The 27,075-nt window shown below is 38.0% G+C and overlaps 1 protein-coding gene across 2 annotated transcripts in view; it reads right to left on the reverse strand.

Annotated features, from left to right (window-relative positions):
- The window catches only part of st3gal4 (ST3 beta-galactoside alpha-2,3-sialyltransferase 4), a 178,176-nt gene that overhangs the window by 17,066 nt on the left and 134,035 nt on the right, over positions 1 to 27,075 (reverse strand). For both annotated transcript variants that reach the window (XM_028810350.2, XM_028810352.2), the window contains 4 exons: positions 24,088 to 24,168; positions 19,905 to 20,002; positions 19,289 to 19,352; positions 14,601 to 14,696 (listed from right to left, as the gene is read on the reverse strand). In XM_028810350.2, coding sequence (XP_028666183.1) covers positions 14,601 to 14,696; positions 19,289 to 19,352; positions 19,905 to 20,002; positions 24,088 to 24,168 — 339 coding nt within the window. The remainder of the gene's footprint in view (positions 1 to 14,600; positions 14,697 to 19,288; positions 19,353 to 19,904; positions 20,003 to 24,087; positions 24,169 to 27,075) is intronic.

Below are 27,075 nucleotides of genomic sequence, written 5' to 3' on the forward strand. Positions count from 1 at the left end.
TCATTGCTTTTTACTTTCTTGTATATGAAGTATAGGGAAAGTACTGTAATCGGTCCAAAGATTCGATGTTGAGATTTTGATGAATCTCAACATTTTAGATCTCCCTGACTTTCTCATATACAAAGTATAGTTAAAGTATTGGAAGTCTACAAAAATTGAATTTCGAGACTTTGATGAATCTTGACATTTTACATCTCCCCGAGTCTGAAAATACCATTTTTGGAATTATGTCTCTCTGTGTGTGTATGTAAACACGATAACTTGAGTATAACTTTGCATACAAGTACTGTATTAGGTACAAAATGTAGATTTCTATCAACCTTTGGGCAATTTCCATTAACTGGAAGTGGTAGTTTACCTTTTATTCATGGAGCTGCAGAGTCTGATTTATTCAACTGTAATTTTATAATAATTGTTCAATATGTTATTAATTTGATTTGATGTTGATGGTTCTTTAATGTAAATAATATAAAAATATAATCACTGTCTTGTGGCTTACTCCTCAAATATCCATCCCCATATCCGAGTATACGAGAAAGTCTAGGGGAGACCACTCACAATTTTTTTTTCTTATTTTTATTTTTATCATTTTATAAATAAACTAGTCATTTAGCCCATTACAATAACGGGCGCTAGAGCAGTAGTGCATAAGCATTAGTAGGAACAGTCTATATTAAATGGCAAGGGACTTTGACTTCATTCTTTTTGTTGGTCGTATTTTTCTTTCTTTCAGCCTTTCTTTTGTTGATGTTTACTTGCTGAGCTGACCGTTCTTTGTGGGCTGCCGCCGTGTATTGTGTGTCTTTAATTTTCTGTGACAGTAATACTGTCTTGTACGGCTCTATTCAATAAGGGCGCATAGATAATTTAGTTCAAATGGCTCTGGAATATGTGAAGAGCAACAGGTGCAGATCTTTATTTACGCGCGCCTTTATTCGCTGCGCCCAAATGAGGTCGTCCTTTTGAGGCTCGCCTTTTTGTGTGCGCCCTTATTGAAGGATGCCTGTGCGTGCCCTTATTGAAGGATACCGTCTTGTACGTCTGCTGGCTTGTACATCCATAATATACCTTTAATTTTCTCTGGCGGTAATACAGGCGTGCGCGTCGGTAATATGCCTTTAATCTCCTCTGATAGTAATACTGGCTTGTATGTGGCTGTAATATGCGTCACTGTATTGTGTACCTTTAATTTCCTCTCGCAGTAATACTGGTTTGTATTTCCGTAAAACGCCTCTAACTTTCTCTGACAGTAATATCGCGCATAGCACCATGCCCCGCGCATGCGCACTTCACCAGAAGACACCCACACACGGACACCTGGACGCACATAGGGATTTTATATATATAGATAAGTTTATGGAGGAGTTGCATATTGAATCTCACTGTACCATATAATGACAACAAAGAAATTTAATTCAGTTTAATAGAAGAGAACGTGTATTTAAAGATGATATGACTGGCTTCCAAGTCTATTTAGATTTCCAAGAGCTATCCTCTTGGAGGTGTGAGCTCTTAGAATATTAGGATGTATGCTTGATATCATTTTTATGATAAAATGCAATAAAGTATGCATATTGCATTTTACAGATAAATTGTTAACTTCATTTAAATAATGTATACTGTTAATAATTAAACATGTGGGGGCACGGTGACATAGTGGTAGCGATGAACTGGCGTCCTGTTCAGGGATTGTTCCTGCTTCACGCTGGGACTGGGGCAACCCTGGATGGATAGATGGATGGAATAATTAAACATGTATAATGAAAAATTTTCAATGTTCCTTAAAAGTTTTGAAGAATCTGTGTTATTATTACAGACACTTACTGTGTGGCAATCGTTTACATGGAGAAAGAAAATGGAAGGGCAGGAATTGAGGGTTGGTATGCATGACAGAGACAGTACTTGGTTTAATAAATTATTCCACTCAGGGTCACATGTGTCCCAGCAACCATCTTGCAAGAGGCAGGAAAAATCCCTGGATGAGGCGCCAGCTCATTGCTACTGCTGTGCCACCGTAACCCCATGTGTTTAATGCATGCTTTAATGTATTTCATCATGAAAATTATATAAAGTATACATTTTAGCATCCTAAAATGTTTAGAGATCTGTAAAATCATGAATGTAATGTATTCTCTGGCAATCACTGCATGCACGCTCCTGTCAGTGTAAAAAAAACACTGTTTAAGAAGCATGAATGGGTCAGCTGGGTCAGGGAACACACACAGAATACAAAGCATTTAGCGTGCTATTTTTGTTACAATGGGATATGAGAAATTCTGCTAAATTAAATATGGATTTTAAGATGAAGTTTACGATGTTCTACTTTACAAAATAAACTGAGATTAAAGTGGACATTTCAACTTTAAACTCGACCTAGACCTTTTTTGTCTTCACTGTGTCGCTATTTTTTTTTATTCTATATGACCCTAATATGCTTCCATATGACACTCAGACACTTGCCTTTAAGTGTCAACTTTGACATCTGACCACTTCTTTTTATTTTGGGCACTGTGTGACTTTTTGAACTTGAACTTATGTGCCACGCCATCAATTTCCTTTTATTCCTCATATCACCGCCTAAGCCACCAGATAGATAGATAGATAGATAGATAGATAGATAGATAGATAGATAGATAGATAGATAGATAGATAGATAGATAGATAGATAGATAGATAGATAGATAGATAACTTTATTAATCCCAAGGGGAAATTCACATACTCCAGCAACAACATACTGATACAAAAAAAAAAATATTAAATTAAAGGCTAATAAAAATGTAGGTAAAAACAGACAATAAATTTGAATAATGTTAACGTTTACCCCCCCGGGTGGAATTGAAGAGTCGCATAGTTTGGGGGAGGAACGATCTCCTCAGTCTGTCAGTGGAGCAGGACAGTGACAGCAGTCTGTCGCTGAAGCTGCTCCTCTGTCTAGAGATGACACTGTTTAGTGGATGCAGTGGATTCTCCATAATTGATAGGAGCCTGTTGAGCGCCCGTCACTCTGCCATGGATGTCAAACTGTCGAGCTCCATGCCTACAATAGAGCCTGCCTTCCTCACCAGTTTATCTAGGCGTGAGGTGTCCTTCTTCTTAATGCTGCCTCCCCAGCACACCACCGTGTAGAAGAGGGCTCTCGCAACAACCGTCTGGTAGAACATCTGTAGCATCTTATTGCAGATGTTGAAGGACACCAGTCTTCTAAGGAAGTATAGCCGGCTCTGTCCTCTCTTGCACAATCAGTATTGGCAGTCCAGTCCAAATAGTATGTTTTTCCTTGTTTCCACTTCACTGAGCAGAACCTCCACTTCACATTTGGTGAAAATCTTTTTTTCCATATACTTTTGCCATTGTCTTTTAACAAAAAACTGATTGGAAGGGGTTACTTATACTGATTTGCATATTCAAATATGTGAAATTCGGGGAGGAGTTGAGGTAGGGCTGTAGGTGCGTGCATGTGTGTTAAAATTCACATTGACTGAGATTTATAAAGTGAAAGTGCATGGAATGTTGCATACACACAGTTTTATGCATCTGAATTTTTTTTCAGCATATGCACAATTTCAGCTTTTTCTGTATGTCATGTTTTAGGGAGAATTCTATGCATGCCAATATACATGAGGGCCATAGTCTTTAAATCTTCTACTTTTACTTCTATCTTGCCACTGGAACCCCAACCCTTTGATGTGTTTTGTCCCCTCTTTGTCTCATGTCACTCATCCATTAATTTTTGGTCTCTTTCTATTCTGAGTTAAGAAAAGATCCCTTGTGAAGGAAGCACAATGCAGTTTTTAAAGTATGGATTACCTCACATAGTATCAAACAAGCATTTCCTTTCACTTCAGACATGAGGACATCAACAAGTTCCATACAGAAAATATGCTATTACTAAACCAAAAGTAGCGTGTGCCCAAAGGCTGTGTTACAGTCCCACACTGTTATTTTACCCCCAGTTAATAATATACTGAATGAAACTGGAAAACATATTTCTATCAAATCTTTGTTTACTATTTTGAAATTATCACCCATCCATTCATCCATCTTACTAACCTGCTAACCCAGGGCAAGGTCACTGGGCTGCTGAAACCTATCCTATCAATCATTGGGTGCAAGGCAGGAACAACACCTGGACAAGGAACCAGTCCATCACAGGGTGAATACACACAGAAATACGGGGGCCAATTCAGAAAGACCAATTCACCTAATCAGCATATATTTGGACTGTGGGAAGAAATCCACGTCAACGTGGGGAGAAAATGTAATCTCCATATAGGGAGCACCCAGGGCACGAAAAACTTGTTGCGAGGCAGCAGCACTCCCACTACTCCACTGTGTCGTACTGAAATGATTATATTTATGAACATTACATAACACATATAAGGTATTTCAAGAACTTCAGAATAAATGTGAATTTTACATATTATTTAATACGTAAATATGCTGTGAATTTGAATATTTAAAGGATAATTTCAGTATTTTTTCAGTGCATGAAATTGTATTCCTAAGTGAAGCATATTTTATAAATTTTAAAAAATAACTAGCACTGCTAACGTATTTAATAAAGGAGCTTATGGATTATAGGATCCCATTGTAAAAAAAAAAAGACATAAAAAACTTACCAAATAAATCCATTTTTCAACCCAAAAATATTATCGAGTACTGTGCCATGTCTTCAGATTACACACATATTTCAAAATAGTGTATTTATGTTGTTTTAAGGGAAAAAAAGAAAAAAGCAAACCACTGTTTTGAAATTTGGCCATTTTAAAAGAAGCCTGGCTATGCACTTCACTTTGCCACTTGTTTTTCTCCATGGTACCTTTCAGGGCCAGGGGCGTAGATTTACCTATGAATGTCATCACCAAGTACTGTAATTGATATTGAATGTTGATGCCCAGATGTGAATTGCTGTCTCTGTTCATTAGACAACCAGACAATAATAACTGTAAAGAAGTCACATGATCACTCACATTCTTACCATATGCAGATGCTTAGTTGTTATTTTGCAAAGATACTGTCTGCTGCCACTGAATTGATAACACACACATTTGCTTTAGTTAGACAAAATATTGAGCAACTGCATAGCATGTCATTAAGTGACAAGAACTGAACACACGTTATAGACATCCCTCTGTCCTTCTGCCTAACCCAATTATCCAGAGTAGGGTCACGGGGCAGCTGGAAGCTATTCCAGAAAGCACTGAGTGAAAGGCAGGAACAATCCCTGGACAAAGCAGAAATAGTAGAAATACCAATTCACATAAGTTTAATCAGGCTGAAGTTTGTTAAGTTTGGTACAAATGTTTTAGCATAGGCAGGATGCATTCCAGTGCATCCGCAAGATGCATCAAGGAAGTAAAAGTGCTTCATTTTAGAATGCAATTTCAAGGGACAAATTAACGCATACCGTGATTGTGAAGAAATAACTTCAAGTTGAAAATGACCAAATGTATCCTATAAAGTAGTTTCATTATTTTTTTTTATTTTATATGTGTAAATATTCTCAGAGCATGCAATGCTTGTACTAATGATGTGGTAAGAACATTTCTGACATTTCTCTCTACATATGTTTATATGAAATGTTTAACTCATCCAGCATAAAATGATAAAGTTACACGGGCCGATGCAGACAGCCTTAATGTTTCTCTTCACACTTCATCTGTCCCACATTCTGTAAATACATGTCAAGAGTTAGCACATTAATTTATCTTGATTTATAACTGGGACTGGAAGTAGTATTGTTAGTAAATAGCTGTCTTATTATCTGCATAATGAGTTTTTTAATAAAAAATATAAAAAATGTACACAGCTTTGCTAATAGATATAACTAAATAATTATAATTTTGATCTTTTTTGTCCCATTTTTTATCATAGCCATTATATTTTAAGATCCAAGAAAAGAGATTGTTGTTTCCACATCAAACTGTGGGGAAATAGTGTCAATAAATCTACTTAAAAGGTTCAAGGGGGTCAGAACTGCAGCATTGACGCTAAAGGCAAGAACTTATATATGAGGCACCAGAGTCTGTGAGTATAATTTGTTTTCTCTGTAGCCTAGCATACATAAGAATACATGACGTCTGAAAAACAAAAGGAGACCATTCAGTCCATCAAGTTGGATAAGTTAGCTAATGGCAAAGTTGCTCAATCTCATCCAGATCCTTTTTAAAAGTTTTGAGGAAACAACTTTTAGGCCTTCATACAGTACTTCTACTTATCTAATAGAAAGCCTTTTACATTTTTATCTACATTTATATCACACTATATTTACAGTGCCTATAAAAAGGATTCACCCCCTTGGAAGTTTTTACATTTTACTGCTATACAACATTCAATCACAGTAGATTTAATATGGCTTTTATGACATTACAATCAACAGAAAAAGACTCTTTAATGTCAAAGTGAAAACAGAATTAAATTAATTAAAACAAAAAACACTAAATAATTGATTGTATAAGTTTTAGCTGTCTTCAAGTCACTATGTAGTATATGCACCTTTTTACACAGTGTAGAGCTACTGCGTTGCAGTAAGAAGACCAGGGTTTGCATCCTGGGTCCTCCCTACATGATCTCTCCATGTCTGTGTGGGTTTCCTCCAGATGCTCCACATTCCTCCCATTGTCCAAAGACATGCAGGTTAGGCGAATTGGTGATGCTAAATGTGTGATGCTAGAGTGTGTGTGTTTGCCTTGTGACTCACAGGCACCCTGTCCAAGATTTGTTCCTGCCTTGTGCAATATGCTAGCTAGGATAGGCTCCAGCATATTCCACAGCTTTTAGTCTCATGGCAAAAAAGCTCAATTTTGGTGACCCTGGTCTTGCTTAAATGGGTTAGAAAATGACGTGACATGACCTTTTTCTAGCCATTACAGCCTTGAGTCAATGTGCACAAGTTTCTCTGCATCAACTTTGCACATCTAGACACTTCCTTTTTTCCTCATTCTTCTTTGCTAAACTGCTCTAGTTCTGTTGGGTTGCATGGTGTAATAAGTTTATAAGTTTAATATGTCACTGTGCTCCGTGCAAATATTTTCAATCTACTTTTCTTTTCTTCTCACATGTACAGCTAACACAAAGTCAGATTTAGTACATGGGCCTAGCATTTAGAATTGCTAGGCAAGTATCTTAAGACAAGACAAGTTAAGGACAACTGCAAATGGGCAATGCACTATTTTTATGTGTTAAGAGTCAGTATGATATTGGATCTTCTTTTCCTCGTTTGGAATGGCATGATTTACCTAAGTGGGCTGGCACATGGAGAAATAGTATAAAGCCTTGGAACATTGCCTGGCACACCTTTGAAAACGACAGACAGATGGGAGATACCGTCATCCGATCCTGAAAATCCTTCCAGCACAGCGACGAAAATGATAGACTGTATACATCGAGCTCCCACTTCAGCGAAAAGTCTTGTCATGGCTTCCTCATCTGTTATGCCGCGTAAATTGTCATTAAAGAAAGCTAAGTTATTTCTCCTATGTGATTTCTTACCGCCGTATCACTAAGGGAGGGGTATTGCCTATTAATATCATATCTATATAGTTTCGGGTTATGTAACACGCCGCAATTACAAAAGAACTTATTCCAACCAGGGAGCTTGTGCCCCATGCTGGATAGACCATGGGGATTGTAAGTGAACAGACCTTTCAAGTCCAACCATTAATTCTGAACTGGTTACACCATACACAGCTTTTAATTTCATGGCCAAAAAGCTCAATTTTGATCTCATCACACCTTAGAACCACCTTCCAGCTTACCAGAATTTCTCACATGCCTTCTGGCAAAGTCTAGGCCAGAGGTAGTGTGTGCTTTCTTTTTTTGGCAATCGCCCATAAAACTGTGACTAGTGGGGCACTCCACAGTCTCTCCAATTTCAGCCGCTGTAGTCTGCAAATTCTTCAGAGTTCTTATAGTTCTCCTGGTGGTCTCTCTAATAGTCTTCTCCTTGCAAGATCACTCAGTTTTTGTGGACAGCCGGCTCTAGCAGATTTATAGCCGTGTCATGCTTCTTCCATTTCTTAATGATTTATTTAACTGGATTTCAAAAGATATTCGGAGACTTGGACATTTTCATGTCTCCATCCCCTGACTTGTGCTTTTCAATCATCAGAGTTGCTTGGAGTGTTCTTTTGCATTCATTCTGTAGGTTAGGACACCATACTGACCAAGCTGGTCATTCCAGTTCACTTGCATTATACTACAATCAACTGAAACCCCAGACAGGTGATCTCCATTGAAAAAATTCTGGGACTTCTAAAACCATTTAGCTGCACCAGTGATGATTTAGGTGTGTCATATTAAAAGGGGTGAATACTTGCGTATTCAGTTATTTTGTGTTTTACCTCTGTAATGAATTTAGACTACTTCACGTGGACTTATTTTCACTTCGACACTAAAGAGTCTTTTCTGTTGCTCAGTGTTAATCTGTGATTCAATATTGTATAAAAATAAAATATGACAACGTCCAGTGGTGAATGTTTTTTATATGTTCTGTACAGATGAGAAAATTAAACACTAAACAACAACTAAATAAACACGCACAAGACATATAAGAGCCTGCACATGAAATCCTCTAATATCCGTTACTTTAAATGAGTGTGGTGTTTAATTTATAATGTGCTTAGTTATTGTGACAGAAGAGTGGCTGTAAAGTAAGCACAGTACATGAAATGTGAAACCTGGATTTCTGAGGGCTTGACTCATTCAAAAGACATTAGAGATGACAAGAAGTGGATGTCCACTTACTCTTATTTTGCCGCATGGTTGGTGAGGGATCACATGCAGATTTACTGGAACTGAATTTCCTTGAGAAGGGCAAAAATTTTGATATTGTGCTGTGGAGGATGGGCTGCCTGCGCTTGTTTCATTATTGTGAATGTAATAACATAGACAACATTTTAATGAGGTTCATTTAATTCCTTCTCACTTAATTCTCCATACATCTTCCTCAGTATAGGAGATATTCAGCTTGTATAAGTAATGGCTGTATACAAAAATAGCTCTTTGGATCAATTCCTGTGGGAGGCATTAACAAAACTAATAAAACATTTTATAAAGTCAAAGATACTGGGGAAACATTTAGTGGCACTGTGTATCATGACTTTTCTACCTCCCAACACTGTCGTTAATAAAGTTGTACTGTCTTGTTTATTTAAAAAAAAACTGAAAATCAGTGTTTACCTTGTATTAATCTATGCCACTTTAAACATAATAAACACATCTTAGTACAGCTCTAATCAAATGGCTCTATATTTAGTGAAAAAGTTATTTATAAAAAAAAAAAAAAAAACTGGCTAATTCTGAAAGACTATTTGCATATTTAAAAAAGATTATCTAGTATACTTTGGCTCATTTCCACCTGGCTCTAAATCTAGCTCATCCTTTTAGTCTCCAAGAGTTTAACTAATTGTAATTCTTCTTTGCTAAAATGCTCTAGTTCTGTCGGGTTGCATGGGGATTGTAAGTGAACAGACCTTTCAAGTCCAGCCATTAATTCTGAACCAGTTTGAGGTCTGGCTTCTGACTCAGCCACTCCAGGACATTATCACTGTTGTTTTCAAGCCATTCCTGTGCAGCTTTGGTCTCATGCTTAGGATAATTATCTTGCTGGAAAACAAATATTTTCTCTCTCTCTACACTGCACCAATTCTTAAAAACAAACCCAAATCAAATACAATCATCAAATCTCTGAATACAGTTAGTTCAATTCATCCTACTAAATACTCCATTTCCCTCACAAATATCCAAGACATGCAAGTACTGTAGGTATCAATTCACCCTTTATAAGAAAGTGAAGGTGTGTGTCTTTGCACAGGTATGCCCTTCAGTGAACTTACATCTCATCGAGTGCTTGTTCTTTCCTTGTTCTTTCATTGAATGGAATAGATGGCTTTTCACTGTCCAATAATAAAATAGGTGGGTTTAGGCAAGGCCAGTTTAAGAATACCCCACTGGACCCAGGGTTTCAAAGCTCGCCTCACCAGCTTCACACATATACTCAACATTATGAGCATCACAAATGCGTAGTTGAAAGCTTTACATCTGGTCAAATTCACCTTCACCTTCACCTTTCTGGTTTAATGAATGCAACACACTATTTGATGAATGCAACCCTGGTCTGATATTGCAATTACTGAACATCAATTAAACATTTTTAAAAGGCCTATGCAAGTATGTGGGAAAAATGTGATATGTAACTGAGCATTTTGGGGCCAAATATAATAAAAGACCAGAAAGGAGATCCACTGTTCAGGTTTGGCATTGTTGGTGCATCTTATTTTCTGCAGCGACCTTGTTGTGTGTCACACTGTTGTTCACCACTGTCTTTGACTCCGCAGAATTAAGACTGCACTTTGATGCCAAAGCTGCTAGAACCTGGGAATAATTAGCCCACTCCTTACTATCTTTAAGGTAATTTTAATTAGTCTCAACTGCAGCAATTATAGCTTATTCAAAGCATTATTTTTTATTTATTTGTTTTCTCAAATGTCAGGGATAGTTCTTACCAAAAAAAAAGCATATTTTGCTTTTAACTCTTTTTGGTTTGGGTTTTTGTAGCATCACTGGGTATTCGTTTTAAATGGTCAGCTATGTGGACTTTTTATTTAAAACAGCTTGGTAACACATAAAATTTATAATCTCATTAAAGTGATCTGTTAGACACTTGCTCTGACCGTTCCCCATCCCTATCAACCAACTAGGACTCAGATTTTTCTTTTGAAAACTATTTATTTAGATCTGATTAGACAGGTTTATAATTGTGAGGATCGAGGTGGGATAGGGGTATATGCTGGATTGTGCTAGTACTGTCATTGAAGATGCAGACTTTTCTCTTGCATATGTGCTGGCCTCTTTGCAAACATGACCCAAGGGTGTGCACCCAAGGTGAGATTCATCCATAAGTTTGTAAATGGATGAATCCATAGTATACTGAAGTAAAATGTCCTTTCACATCCCAAGTCTGTAACGGAACATAATGTAACCTTCAATCCTGCATCACTGTGACTTTTTATATTTAGCCAAGTCAGAAATTGTCTTTCTTTTCAGTAATTCTTCTGTGTATTTGTTTGTTATAATATTTATGTATTTATTGAGCTTCTGTTAAAAGCCAAATTTTCCTCTTAGGTCAAATAAATGTCTTCCTAAGGATCATGTGAGCCTATGCCAGCAGCATTAGATGCAAGGCAGGAACCATACATGGACAGTCCTGTGCAGGGCCCACTTATGGACATCCCCACACTCACAGCCAATTGAATTTAACTCACTCGTCTTTGGTGGTGTGTTTTAAACAATTTACATACATGATATGAAACCTGAATATGCAGTACATACTCAACTCACATTCAACTGAGGCTCAGAATACATCTGATACCTGCTGTATAGACAGCAACATGGCATTCACTTCAATCCATGAATGTGAAAACAGTCACATATTAATAGGTAGAATGTGAACTGGTGGATCCAACTTCCTGGAATCAAATCTATTGGCCAGTGACTTAATTGTTCAACCTGTGTCTACACGTATGTGGGTTTCAGCCCACACAGGTTGGACTATTGCAGGGGTGCCCAACTCCAGTTCTAGAGGGCCAAAGTGGCTGCAGGTTTTTATTCTAACCCTTTTCTTAGTTAGTGATCTGTTTTTGCTGCTAATTAACTTCTTTTGAATTAATTTTAATTGACTTGGTTTTTAAGAAATGTTTCCCTGAATTTTTTCATCGTTCCTCTGAATTGCTTCATTTCTTTCCTTAAATGGCACCCAAACAGAAATGAAATGTGAAGTGAGTGAGCCAACAGAAGACCAACTAAGTCAGGGCCTCAAACTCCAACCAATTTCAGTCGAACCAGTTGCTTAATGAGGTGCTGAGTCTTGTCGTTAATTAAACCCGTTCTTTAATTCCATGGCTTGTTGCTGCTGCCATTGTGCAATAGCATACATTTCTGAAATTGTGGATTTTCTCTTTTCTTAGAGCAGATCAGCATTCCTGAGACCTTCACCTTTGTTTATTTTCAGATATTGTATGATGGTCACAGTTTGCTGGTCCTGTTTTGGCTCATTTTGTATCTCTTTATTGTTTGGCTGCTAATTAAGGAAAAAAACAATTGAGGGGTCTGAGTCTTCAAGAGCAAGTCAAATTAAAATGAATTCAAAAGAAGTTAATTAGCAGCAAAAACAGGTCACTAATTAAGAAAAGGGTTAGAATGAAAACCTGCAGCCACTGTGGCCATGCAGGACTGGAGTTGGGCACCCCTGGACTATCGGGGAACTATAAATTGGTCCCATGTGAGTGTGGGTGCAAGTGAGAGTGGGCCCTGTGTCAAACACTACTGTAAGCTGCTAATGAAACCAGGATATGAAATGGGTCCTGCAAGACATGATTTGGGATGTCTACTTTAGATGGGAGCTAACTAACACTACTGAAGTTGTTTAGGAAAACCTACTGAAAGACGTTGAACCTGCTACGCACTGTCATATTTTTAGAGGATGATACCAACTCTGACTCCCACAACAATGGAAAGGGGATTGTGACAATGATCAGACAAAATGGTGACACAAACAAAATAAGAAGGTAACAAAAACAACATTCAACAAACTACAACAAAATTAAAAACTAAGCACAGTAAAAACCCCAAAACACACAGAAACACATAGGTATAAAATGCTACACCTTCCAGGACTGTTTCCCACCTTGCACCAGGTGTTGCCAGGAGAGCATCTGGCCCTTATGTCCTTGAGCTGGATTACACAGATCTGAGAATGTTGTGCTATTCACAATGAACCTCAATTCGATTACAATTTGTAACCACCAGAATGTGTTCCGAGTGAAGCAGGGCATACAAGATTTTTGAAGCTCTAATATTTCCTTTCTTTCCTTACACGTCATTAATCTAATTGGTATCATGAATTCATTGTGTTTAGTTTCATTTTAAGAAATTAGAAATAGTAAAACCAGCTGAATATTACATAAATAAAACTAACTGAAGAAATATTAATAAGCCTGGTCAAATAAAAAACACAGTCAGCATGGAATAAAGGGTCCTACTTTGTCACTGTGTTACAACTATTATTAACTCTTTCAGGGCTGATATCGACTTTTGTCAAAATTCAGGGGTGGAGGACAGTAATCAGCTGTAAACTGCATCAAAACTCACCTTTACATTTTAGTTTGACTCTCTTTACTAGAAGGAAAGTTACATAGCTTTGTTGATTTAACCTTGATTCCCTACGCATGTATGAGTAGAGAAGAGCAAACAACCTCTAAAATGGCACCAACATCTGGCGAGAGACCAAAGCGATGTGCAAAGCAAAATACTGCATGGACGTTTTACGTAATTTCGTTGAATAGGACTCTGACTTGTCGGACTCTGAATATAATGCAAGTGATCTGGAGATCAAAAACGAAAGTGAGGTACCAGCATCATCCGATTGGTCCCGAGCTGATCGTGGTGCTTAACACTTCCAGGTAGCTGATACACGTACAGCAGCGTTTGCCTGGGAGGACCACCACTTATGATGACAAGAGGTACAAACCAGATTGCATCACACTGCGACCGCCAACGCCACTTCCCTGCTGTGCAAATACAGCCAGGCAGCTGGCCCACTGTGTATTCCTGCTGACCAGCAAGTTGCCCCCAACGCAGCTACTGTCGCCAGAGATGACGAAAATGCGCCAACAGCAGCTGCAGCACATAGCAACAGATGTTTTATGTTGACTTATGTGTGAAAGCATTGCTTTGTGTGCTTTTCAGAAAACTTGAGTTTTTTGGAAAAAATATTCAGCCCTCAAAGAGTTAAGTCAAAGGTTCACTTGACATTATTTGTTGAAAAGAACTGTATCATCCACTTGTGCATGCAAGTCATTTGGAGCAAAAATGGGCGTACGCATGAAATATTGTGGGATAAACAGTCAGGAAAAGATCTTTAAAAAGTTGGAAGTGTGTAATGCAGTTCAGACAGTGTACTAACTGCTCCCATTCACATTTTAGGATCACCTGGCTAAGGGGCTGAAGTTCTCACTAATAAACTGATTTCTCATGCGCTAATCTGGATGTGATAAAGCTACTAGTCTCATTTCAACTTGAAACAAAAAAAAGAAAGAAATACATCTAAGCTTAAGGATGTTGAATGGAACAGCTTGGGAAAAAATATTGTTTCAGAAGGTCAGCTTTATCTGCTTAAATAGTCTGGTATTTTGCTGGAAGACATAAAGCTGGAAGTAGTTTCAGTCTTTTCAAGTCATCTGTATTTAATTTCCACAAGTTCAGTCAACTTGGTGGACCTATTGCATTGAGCAGTGTTGCACCATTTCACACTGAAAAAGAAGGACAGGAGCTTCTGGGGATACGGATATTAATTTAGCTCAGCAAGTTAAATCCTTTCTTATTTTCCAACTCTGAGACTGGCCTGATCAGTGTAAGGTCACAAGATCACAGTAAGTCCACAACATGTGAAAAAAAATTACAATACATTCTGAAAAGGACAAAATTACAGAGGTTCTCTTCTTGCTGAAAAACTACAAAGCACATAAGAGACTGCAGCCAAGAAGAGATCAAGGTCGGCTCCATAGAACCACACAGGTCATTTGACACCATATGCACTTACCTAATTACAATATCATGTTTGTTGATGATGCTTCCCAGTGAGCTGTTTTTCAGAGTGTACCCATTTCCGATCACAGCACAGGTGCGGCAGTTCAAACTGAGGAGACACAAACATTTCATTTTTCATAGCACATTCCTGAAATAGCTGTGTGTCAGTATCTAATGCATAAAATGTCATTTGCTAAAACATCACTTGACTGTTTCAGTAAATGCAAAGTTCAAAATATTCCTCTAATCATTGTAGAATTTCCTTAAGCAGGTTGTCAGAATAAAACTGAAATATCTTTGTTTTTTTCTGTTTTCCAGATGTTCTTACTTCAATCTGCCTATGGAAAACTTGACTCTGTTCATTACTGCTCTAAATAAGTCAGCCAGTCTGACTGAAGCGGAGAGGTTTCCGCTTTGGTTTCTATTGTAGATGAACTGGCTGAGGTATAAATGTGGGGAATTTTATTTTCTTTTTCCCTATTACTAAGCAGAGCAAATAAGAATAAATGCCTTTCCTGTCCTCCTGTGCCATGCAGCCAAGCTGTAAAGGCTAACTAAGTCTAGCTGGGTGATGGGCTCCCTCTCTATGTTGCTCCCATTGCTAATTTGGCAAAGATATGCCAGAGAACATCTTACTTCTGTTTTCCCAAGATGAAAAATTAGTTCCTCTGGCCAAAGTGTAAATGAGTAAACCGTCATCTTTATTTTCCGTTCTACAAGTAAACTGACCTGCTTCCTCTCTGTCATACTGTACATTAAGGAGCTAGCCATTCTGCTTGAGGAAAAGTGGGAAAAAAATCTTTATTTTCACGTGGAATCACATCTCAGGTCATAATATGTTGCACTGTGGTAACTGTTGGTGGTTGTGACAGTGTGGGTCGGCCCCATGCTACCAGGTTCTTCTGGTGAGCCACTTGAACCCGCTACTGTCAATAACGTACCTGAGGGATGAGCTAGCAGATGAAGACACTCACATAAAGCAAGGCGTAAGTGCATAAATGTGCCAAGTGCTTTTATTAAAGCCATCAAACCAAAACAGTGTTCAAAGGTGCAGTGCAAAAAGTTCAAATAATAAATAAATGATCCAATAAAAAGTGAAGGTGGAGGTTAAAAAATAATCATAATAAATAAATGATCCAATAAAAGTGAAGGCTAAAAAATATTCAAAGAAATAATCTTTTAAAAGCAAGGAAATGATCCTTAAACATGAGCCCTGGTGCACTCCTTTAAAAGCTGAAGTCTCCTTGGCTTAACCCTAAGCAGGTCCTTGCAGCCAAGGAGGCGTCTAACCGGCAGTTCAACCAACTTTCAGTGTTGGTCCTAGGCTCGGGCCCCTGTAGCCGTCTCTAGCTACTGGCAGGGCACCAATCACCAAACACCGACTCATCCTGCCAGGCTCGTGTCCCTGCGGTCCATGGCTCCTCTGCAGGACGCCTCACTGAGCCTTCCAGTTCCCCTACAGCCGCAGAGCCTCTCTCCACCCTTATGTGGAGTCACTCCAAACAAGCAACACACAAGTCACTCCAGCTTCCAATTCATTTAGCTGGATTGGCCATCAGCTCCTGAGCATCGGCCGCACGCTCCCTTAAGGGACTTCCTCCCTGCTGTCTGCCTTCTCTCTCTCTCTCTCTCTCTCCCTCTCTGTCTTATTTACTCACACCGGCTCGCTCTCCCTCCCGCTTCCTCTCCATCTTTTAACATCCTTTCCTCTATCCGATCATTTCTTTGACCCCTTTTCACACTCCCTTTTTATCTGCCTCTGTGGCGCAGTGTCTCAATCGCAGGAAGCAAATGAAGCAATACCACAGAAATCGAGCCGGCCAACTATTTATTTATTTATTAAAACGGCCCCTAAAGGTTAAGTCACGGACCTTGTATACCTCATGATCCCGCAACATCTGAATTGCAAAGGCTCGCAGGAACAGCTCCTCACCTTGTATGCTACAGGATAAACACGCCCTGCTGTTTGTGCAAGGGCTGCCTGTAAGCAAGTGGAGGGCTTCCTGGCAATGTAAGCTGAGCTCTCTGTCTCTCACACTCAGCCCCCATCTTCTACAAAGCACCACTTCTACAGTCTTTTTACTTTTTTCATTTGAAAAATATTACACTAACTAGAGAGTATTTTCTCTTTAGTCTCAATGTTCAACAACTAGTGAGACTTAGCTGGGTAATTAATCATCTCCTGCCCAATTGGGTCAATTTGGCTGGGGTACATTGTTTCCATTAATGACACTCTAATATTTACAACACTGTCATAAAGCTAAACTGCACCAAAATGGAAATTGAGTCATGAGAATGGAAAGACAGTTTTTCAAATGAAACTATTAAAAATTACTGTTATTCTCACATTTCTTGCAAATAGTTTTGCCCAAGCACATTTAAATATTTGCACTGAATCCTAATCTTGTATCTATATTTTTTTACAATTGGAGCCTAGGCAGGTTGTGTGGCTTGTGGTATAAAAATCCAATACCCAAGCTGTAATGCTAAATTCCCTATCTAAACAAGTATCCTTCATTTTATATGCAGTTCCAATTGCATTTACTCTTAAATAACATTCTACACTATGTACAGGCTCAAGGATCTTACACAGATTTACAAATAACATTTGGTACTTAACCATACAGGATCAATCAATCCATTTTCAAACTTACACATCCAATTCAGGGTCACAAGAAAACCCCTAGAAACGATGCCAGTTCAATGCAGGGTATAATCATTTACATTGTGCCAAATGAGCATTTCCAGTTTGCTAAACCTTCACATCTGTTCACTGAACTTTAGTGCCATGAGTATTCATTCTTGTATTGTGCTCTTTACTGAGTACAGGATCAAAGCACTTGTAAAGATTTACAAATATAATATGGTAACAGTAAAGCACAGAATCATTCAGAATCCATCCACGCATTTTCTAGCCTGCTTAGTAGGCTGAACATTACAGAGAGCCAGTGCACCAGGTGTAAGACAGAAACATGTCCTGCGATAGACTGCCAGTCACGCTGCAACATTTACATGCATGGACATGTCAAAATAAATAAACAATAACACAGCAATTAATATCTTGGAAAAAAACGTATATAGCACTTTTCTATAGTGGGCATCATCCCAGAGTACTTTAGGAAGTATAGTCAAGTATATACTTAAACAGAAAATTCCTTTAAAAATATTCAGACACTTTCACTTTCAACATACTTTGTTATGTTGAAGCTTTGGCTAAAATTATTTAAATCCATTAAAACAAAACTCAACACCCCAAAATGACAAGGCTAAAAAGGATTTTAGGAATCTTCACAAATTTATTAAAAATAAAAACTGAAATCTCACCTTGAAACAAGTATTCAGACCCTTTACTCATTACTTCACTGAAACATCTTTGGCAGCGATTACAGTCTGTAGTCTTCTCCGGTATGACATGACGATGTTTGCACATCTGGATTTAGGGATTTTCAGTCATCCTAAACTGTACATTCTCTCAAGCTCTGGATGGAGATCGTTGGTGGACAGGTTGGATGGAGATCGTTGGTGGACAACTATTTTCAGGTCTTCCTAGAAATGTTCAGCTGGGTTCAAGTCTGAGCTCTGGGTGGACCATTCAAGAACATTCACAGATTTGACTCTAAGTCACTCCTATCTTGTATTTACTTTGAGCTTTGGGTCATTGTCTTATAGGAAGGTGAGCCTTGAGTCAAGTCTGAGGTCCAGAATGCTTTGGAGCAGGTATTCATTAAGGATATTGCCGTATTTTACTCATTTTTCTCTCAACAGTGCCTAGTCTCCCAATCAATTCAGCTAAAAAACATCCCCACAGCATGATGCTGCCATCACCATACTTGCCTATTGGAATGGCATTGAATAGGTGATGAGCAGTGCTTGGTTTCCTCCAGATTCAATGCTTACAACTGAGGCCAAACAGTTCAATCTTAGTTTCATCAGACCAGGCAGTCTTGTGCCTCATATTCTTAGAGTCCTTCCAAGCATGAAATTCCAAGCAGAGTTTCATGTGTTGTCTGACCACTCTGCCCATATTGACTGAATGTTGTAGTGGTGGTTGTCCTTCTGGAAGTTCCTCTCATCTCCACACAGATTCTCTGGAGCTCAGCCAGGGTCACCTCTCTTACCAAGGCTCTTTTCTCCCAATTGCTCACTCTGGCCGAGCGACCAGCTGTTAGAAGTTGTGGTTGTTCTGAACTTAATACATGTAAGAATTATATGGGCTACCATGCTCTTGGGATCCTTTAGTACTGCCCAGATCTTTGCCTCAACACAGTCTTTTCTCTAAGCTCTACAGTCAATTCCTTCAACCTTATAGCTTAGTTTATGCTCTGATACACTGTCACCTGTGAGACCTTCTATAGGCAATTTTGAATTGAACTGATCAAAGGTGAACTCCAAACACAGTGTAGAAACATCCCAATGATGATCAATCGAGTGAAATACGCTAAATTTCAAGTGTCACAGCAAGTGGTCTGACTCCTTGTGTCACTGTGATATTTCCATTTTTTATTTTTAACAAATTTGTAAACAAATCCTAAAATTCTGTTTTTGCTTTGTCATTCTGGGATATTGAGTGTTGTTTGAGTAAGGAAACATTAATTTAAATGATTTTAGCATAAGGCTGCAACATAACACAATTTAAGAAAAACTGAAGGTGTCTGCATACTTTCTGAATGACTAAAATAAACTTGACTTTTTTTTACATACCTCTGAATGTGTTGAGGAGGTTCAGAGTAAGGAATATGTGCTAGAATTTTCATCATTAGTTGTTCTAAAAGAAAGACAATAAAATGGACAGGTAAGTATTTCTTCTACACTGCGACTGTACCCATTCTGGTCAGAACTTGTACCCATTTAATACTTAGTATTCTGTGAACAATTAATACCTCAGCAGATGTCACAATGTACACTTAATACCTCAGCAGATGTCACAATGTAGAGAATCATGAAAGAAAGCAATATGAAAGTGCAAAAGGCTAAAGTCAGTATCGATACTGAGTATCATTGACCATCACCAAAAATAAAACATTAATTTATTCAATTGTTCATATTCATGTACTTCCTAACCCCATTCATTCTAATTCATGACTGCAAGGGGCCACGGCCTACCCCAAAAGCATGAGGTAAGAATGGCTGGATGGGTCTCCATTCGTTACTCACCCCAAGCCAAGAGTCACTAAATGGGTTAACATGTGGTTAAATGAAAGAAGAAGAATGAGTGCACAGTGATGAAGAACAAAATGAAGAGCAGCTGAATAAACAATCTATTAAAATCTAAAATAATAAAAACAGTGGCATGCTGAAGTGGAAACACATCCCTCACCAGTTCCTTTTAATCCATATGGCAAGGCCATTGTGGAGTTGAAATTCTTCCAGAAAAAATCAGTTAATGACAAGAAGAGTTTTGTTTTCCTTGTAAAACTGAAAAAAATAAGAAGAAGAACAATCATTTGTCATCATGTTGTCTTTAAACATCACAATCACCACCCTGACCCCAAACATTGTATGGTTGGCTTTTCTTTTATATAGTCCATTACAAGTTGCCTTAGGATGTCCTTGAAATACACATGTAGGTTTTGTAAAAGTAATGTATTTGGTTTGTTCATGCTAGCTTGAAACACACACTGAACTGACAAAATAAAGGAAATACTTTAATTAGTCAGAGTGCAAATTCTTTTGAAACTGCTTTGACATAAGTGCAGTCATTGAAATGAAGAGCTCTCAGTGGCTTTGAGAGAAGGCTAATTGCTGAGCTTAGCTGTAGCTTCATTGACAAAGATTGCTCAACTTGCTGAGGCTTCAGTGGCTAAGATGACTTTGACATGGAAATGGAAGGGAAAATACCTTAAGCCAAGGAACAACTATGGATAACAGTGCAAACTCCTTGACTTTGACATTTGTGAATTGATTTATGATGCTCAAGAGGAAAATGGTAAGATCATATGATAGTATATGTCAATCTAAAGAGTAAGTAGGACGTTTCAACAAGAACAGTTCATCAAGCAAATCACTTGGGATATCATGGTTGCACTCCAGTTTAAAAACTCCTTATTTATACAAGCAATTAGATGGTAATATAATACAAAGACCACAAGAAGTTCTACCAAGCAAATGAAAAAAAAGCATTTAGTCAGCTTAATCGTTCATCCTCTTATCCTCTTGCTACAGCAAGGTGATCTTGTGTCTCTAGTACAGTATGGAATGCATATTGTCATGATTGCAAAAAGGTGTAAAGTACTTCTAATCAAAACATCCATCAAAAACAACAGTGTTCAAAACAGTGCAGTGCTCAAAAGTCCAATAAAAAAATCTTGGGACGAGATGTGACTTTCTCAGAGAGACACTTTCATATCCCACGAGATGAGACTTTGTGCCAAGAGATTCTAATTCATGTTGCCATCAGGGAAAAGTAGTGTTTCTTCCCAATGAAGAGGCGTATCCGCGAGAATTAAAAGATTTGTTGTTTGGTGAAAGTGAAATCCCGCGAGATAAAATATCAAGCCCCAAGAGACAAGACTTCTGCAAAGAGATTTGGAAAAGTCCTGCCCACATCTAAAACATTTACAACAACACACACAGTTCAATCATTTCTCATTTGTGTGAATGCTATTGTCAGACACAGATCGTGCAGAGAGAAAGAAACAATATTCAATCACGGGCAGTTATGCGTTGTGTTGTCATAATGTAATTCCAAACACAGAATCAAAATTCAATGCGATATTGGCGATAAGGTAAAAGTAAAAAGAGATAGAATATGTATATGGACATAGGCGATATGACAGAAGTATGTAGATATTGTTTGGCTTTAAACTTTAAGTCAGAGACTTGTAGATCATCGTGTTGCCATCAAGGAAATGTAGAGTTTCTTTCCAATGAAGAGGCCTATCCATGAGAACTAAAAGTTTTGTTGTTCGTTGAAAGTGAAATCCACATGCACGTGCGGAAGAGACGTGAAGTTGCTGGAGAGCAGCGCAGGCAGTGGGGATGGCGAGCGAAGTGAGCAGGGGGTGAAGCCCCCTAGTAATCCATAAAAAGAAGTGTCTGTGGAGGTTAAAAACAATCCAATTAATAGGAAACTGTCCTCTGCAATTCAGAGCACTGGTGCCCCTTTAAAACTGAGATCTCCTTCACTTGCTGTTTTTGGACCCTGGAGCCCGAGAAGAAGTCCATCTGCTGGTGAAGACAACCTTTTACACCGGCCCATGTTTCCACCGCCAATCCCATGATATTCCACAGGGAACCCTGCTCCGCTTGTACCACTGCCAGTTGCTGGCTCCTCCCAGCAAGAGCACACCCCAAACATAATGATCACTCTTGCTCCATGGTTGATTCCTCAGCCCCCTCCTAAGCGCCGACCACACACTCCTTCCTGGGGGTTGCCTTCACATCCACCTTCTTCCTTCCATCCTGCACCAGAACTCACTCACTCCTGCGTGTCTCTCTCAATTCCTCTCTTAAACCTTCCTTCTCTTTCTGTCCCTTCTGCTCATCCCCCTTCTGTCCCATGCAGGCTCCTTTATCTACTGCTTCTTAATTGGGTACGGGTGCAAGGAGTCGTTCCCTCCATGGTATCATTGAGGTCTCTGACTGAACCGTCCGCCTCCGCTGCAGAGTGAAATGCACTCAGACACACCAACACCCGACTGGAGTCTACACCTTCTTAGGGCACGATTATTTATTTTGAAATCAGACATTAATTACTGAGCCACGGACTTATTCCATAGAGGTCAAAGTAAATGCTAATAAATATAAAACAATTTTCAATGATCAGGTTCATTCTATGAGTGACAATATCCCCAGCCACAAAACATGAATGATCTTTGAATGCTTTGATGAGCATGATACTGGTGTAAACCATACACCATGACTGTTAACATTAACATGTCTCATCCAGCTATTGACTTAGTCTTAGTCTTCTGTTGGCTCACTCACTTCACATTTCATTTCTGTTTGGGTGCCATTTAAGGAAAGAAATGAAGCAATTCAGAGAAACTATGAAGAAATTCACAGAAGCAAATCTTACTAAAAGCAAGTCAATTAAAATTAATTTAAAAGAAGCTAATTAGCAGAAAAAACAGGTCACTAATTAAGAAAAGGGTTAGAATGAAAACCTGCACCCACTGTGGTCCTGCAGGACTGGAGTTGGCAACCCCTGCTTTAAATGGCCCAAATGTAGCAAACATACAGGAGAAGACAAATGTTGTTGGTCTATACTTCAAATGCATCTATTGTTTTTCTGACATTTGTTTGACCCTCCAGCCTGATCTGATGTTAAGATCACTTCTGGCTATACTAAAAATAAATTTTTAAATACAGTAGAACCTCTGGTCACAAATGTTTCCGAACACATACAAATCGGGTTACGATCAAAAAGTTTGCCAAAACTTTGTATCTGTTCACGACCACACGCTCTGGTGGCGAACAAAAACACTGGCAGCCAGTTTCCCTATGCACGTTTGTACGCGCCAATGATTTGCCATTCTCTGTTTCCCATTTTCTTTAGTTTGTGTATACAGGGCCTAACAAAGCAGCTGATGTTGCAAAAGGAGTTACAATGTTAACCAAGCAGAGGCCTCAAGTGCTGGAAGAGGTGGAAAAACTGTTGCTAGTGTGGTTGAATAAGAAGCAACTTGCAGGGGAGAGCGTAAGCGAGGCGATCATATGCGAGAAAGCTAGGAAGATTCATGGCGATTTGCTGAAAAAAAAATCTTCTTTGAGTGGCGAAGGTGAGGAATTTAAAGCCAGTAGAGGATGGTTTGAAAAGTTTTGCAAGAGAAGTGGCATTTAATATTTTTCCCTGTGCTTAAAACTCATAAAAAAAAGTGTTTAGAGCGAGCGGTTCGTAGCACTATAGCGCAAACTCTTACAATGTTAGTTTTCTCTGTTGTTCACGGTTTTCTCAGTGTTATTCAATGTTTTTACATTTAGTTTACTATTACACTGTGCATTCTATGGTATAAATAACTATTTTTGTGCTTAAAAATATATATATATTTACATACAGTTTGTATGGTCTGGAATGGATTAATTGTATTTACATACAATCCTATGGGGGAAATTACATTCAGGTCGCGTCCAGAGATTTGGAACGAATTACGGTTGTGACCAGAGGTACCACTGTAAAGGTTTCCTAAACAGACAGCTTCTTTGATGCTGTAATTCCATCATAATATAAGTTATAGTATTAGTTCTAGAATGATGTGTGTACTTCAATTTTAAACACAAACTAACTGTGTGCATTTCAGCAGCAAAATGAGGAGCTTAGTAAAATGTGTAAAAGCATGAAAAATGTGACAATGGGAAAAATGTAATATGGCTCATTTCTGACAACCATGAACACGTAACAAATTATAAATGTTCTTGCAAGAGGGTCAGTTGCCTTCCAGTACTTACTTAATTGATGCTTTGGGTATTCAAAATCTTCTGGTCATAACTTAGTCACTGATATAGTGCTTATCTAAAAATATTTGAATCTGAGCAAAGAAGTGAATACCATGTGGACTTACTTGGAATTATGTGCATTCCACTTCTTTGTAGAATAATTTGCTTCACACGCTGGTTTCAATGCTGTGATTCGGTTACTGTTTCTGTTAAGAAATGAGCAAGCAACAGGCTGTATTACTCACATTCTGTTATTTTATATATTACTATGCATGTTCCAAGTCATCCCCATGGTAAGACAAACACAAAAGTGGACAGATGGCACCAAGAGCACCGATAAGAACTTAACAAGGCCTGGCAACAGATTCATGTATAATTAGTGTCATGGTGCTAGTATACTGTAACTGTAACATGATACTATCTGGCTGGTACGTTTAACAAAATACACTAAGATGTCGGGTTAAGCCCAACGCTTTCTTTACACATACATTGCTAGCACCTAAATACAGAGTACATATTATCTAAGGGTTGAAAAAACATCCTTCCATCTTTTTTTAATTCTTGTCACTAACAGAGCATGGACTTGGTCTGGGTACTCTCCTACAATCCTAAAACATGCATGAAAGGTTGTTTGGGGATATTTAACACCTTTTGTTTTTGTAGCCTAACAGGCTGTTTTAGTCTTGTCTCTTAAACAGACTTTTATTCAAGCTACGTTATTTGTTTTTTTTATTCTAAATAAAGAAAAAGTTTGCCAAATATTCCTGCATTCTGCTTGTTGGTGCCCAGACAAGTGCAAGGCTTTCTGAGTTCCAGATGATAACACTAGTTAAATTTTTTTTTTTATTTACATCTTTAATACAGATGGCAAAAACGGAAGGCACTATAGTTGAGCACAGTTATGGGAACACCTCCAGTTTGTATCTTAAAAATGAACATTTTCCAAAAATGTATGAACAATGCAAAATTCTGCGTATTACACTACAGTTAAAAGTGTGTAAAGTGTCCAATTTTCATTTGTTCTGAACATTCTCTATATTATATAGCTGACTTTTAAAAATGTCAGTGTTTCTGGGTTTTGAGTTTATTGATTTTGGTCTTTGGATCTTACTTTTGGGTTATTGATAAATTAAATGTGAGCAGTAGCCTAGGTATTTTTTCATTTCTGTGGTTTCCCTTTTTGGGATTATTACTCTTTCTTTTTGTTTGTTATTAATTATCATTTAGGAATTTTCTTTCTCCTTATTATTTCAGTAAATTATCTGAAATGTCTTTAGTTGGTTTAAAACTGAATACTTAATAAATAATAGTTTATTCTTGTGGCCTTTGAGTTTTTAGAAAAGTTTTTATTAGTTTAGTTAGGCATCCCCATCTGGTGATATATATATCCGTTTTATTTAGGTAATTTGGCTTTCTCTCTCATCCCCCAAAGAATGCATTTACATGCACACACAAAAACAGAAAAGGTGAATAAAAAAAACCTGGATAAGGCAGAAACCTGATTTCTTAAAAACCTCAGTTTACATGCATGAATACACTTGGGAAAATGTCATAAAAATGCACCCAAAAAAAGATTAAACATCATCAACGACTTCTGTGAATCTGAAAACAAGTGTGGGGAACATTACTTTTATGATATATGTACTTATTTATACATATTGTAAAATGCAACAAACACTGCATTACTTTTGTGTTACATTTTCTTCTTTTTTATGAAAAACTGCACATTTTACTGGCCAGCATTTGTTAGTAAATCCTAAGTCCATAACTGAACCTTCATGAAACTGATGAGAAAAACATGGAAACATGATACACTTTTTTTTTGCTTTATAAATACATTGGGCCTTCTTCATGTGTTGTGAAGTAAATAACAGCCATTGACTTTGCACATTCCAACCTGAGCCACCGAAGATTCAAGTTATGAACATGAGCTACTGAATCACCCAATCACACTACTTCAACATATATGCAACAAATAGCTGAATTAAAACTAACCTGACACTTTATAAAAAGGTTTCCATCCAAAAGACAGAGCCTGTTAAAAGTCCACTGAGGTATTACTTGTGTGATTTTGGGCAATGCAAGAAATAAATTGTTGGGTTTTTTTTGTTACCAGATTGTATACAACTGTTTTCTGTTTTGCAATGAATTTGAACCTTGCAAAGGAACAGAGTACCAGTTCATTTGCCTCTTGCCTTATACTCGTTACCGCTGGGATAAAAGTATTTTTACTTCAATAATATATGCGTTACATTAGGTTACTCATTACTTTAAAAGATAATGTATGTAACACATATTACTTTCAACACGTTACCCCCAACACTGCTCCCAAGACTGAGCTGCCAATTTTAGCAATTTGCGTCAGGAAATTTATGTTTGTGGACGCTTCCACTGTTTTCTACCCTTGGCTGCTGGATGGGTGTGCAAAGCAAAGATACGTGCAGACTACAAAATCCTCTAATTGGAATATATGTATACACATAATTTTTTGAAACCAGGTTTCTGTGAATAACTGGGTCATTAAAGTGCATGTAAAATTTCTCAACGAGCTGCACATTGGGTTAACTGTGAACTCTAAATTGCCTCAGTGTAAGAAAGGTGAGTGAGTGTGTGTGCCTATGTCCAATAAAGGTTGGAAGCCTTGTTCAGTAATATTTCCTGTCTGGCCCTCTGAAATCCTGAAAACGACCAGTGTGAGGTGATAATGAAAATAAACAGCTAAACGAGTAAAAAAAGCAAACCCTTAAACAGCAAATCTAACAGACCCATTTCCCTTCCAAATAATGATGCCAATGTTTTATCAAAGGCATGTCCAAATGTCAATACAAAAATCTTCCTTTTGTAATTTTACAAGACCAGACAGGACTTATGAAGAGGGGACATTTGCCTTTATTCTGTCTGATTTCTTATATATCTCATCATCATCAGAGCAATTAGGGGTGCCATTATCTCTGGATGTAGAAAAGCCTGCTCATAGTGTACAGATAAATGTGAATGTTTATTTATATATCTCATCATCAGAGCAATTAGGGGTGCCATTATCTCTGGATGTAGAAAAGCCTGCTCATAGTGCATAGATAAATGTGAATGTTTATTTGTAACAATGTTTAAAT

This window comes from Erpetoichthys calabaricus, chromosome 9 (assembly GCF_900747795.2).
Source record: "Erpetoichthys calabaricus chromosome 9, fErpCal1.3, whole genome shotgun sequence".
Lineage (NCBI taxonomy): Eukaryota > Metazoa > Chordata > Cladistia > Polypteriformes > Polypteridae > Erpetoichthys > Erpetoichthys calabaricus.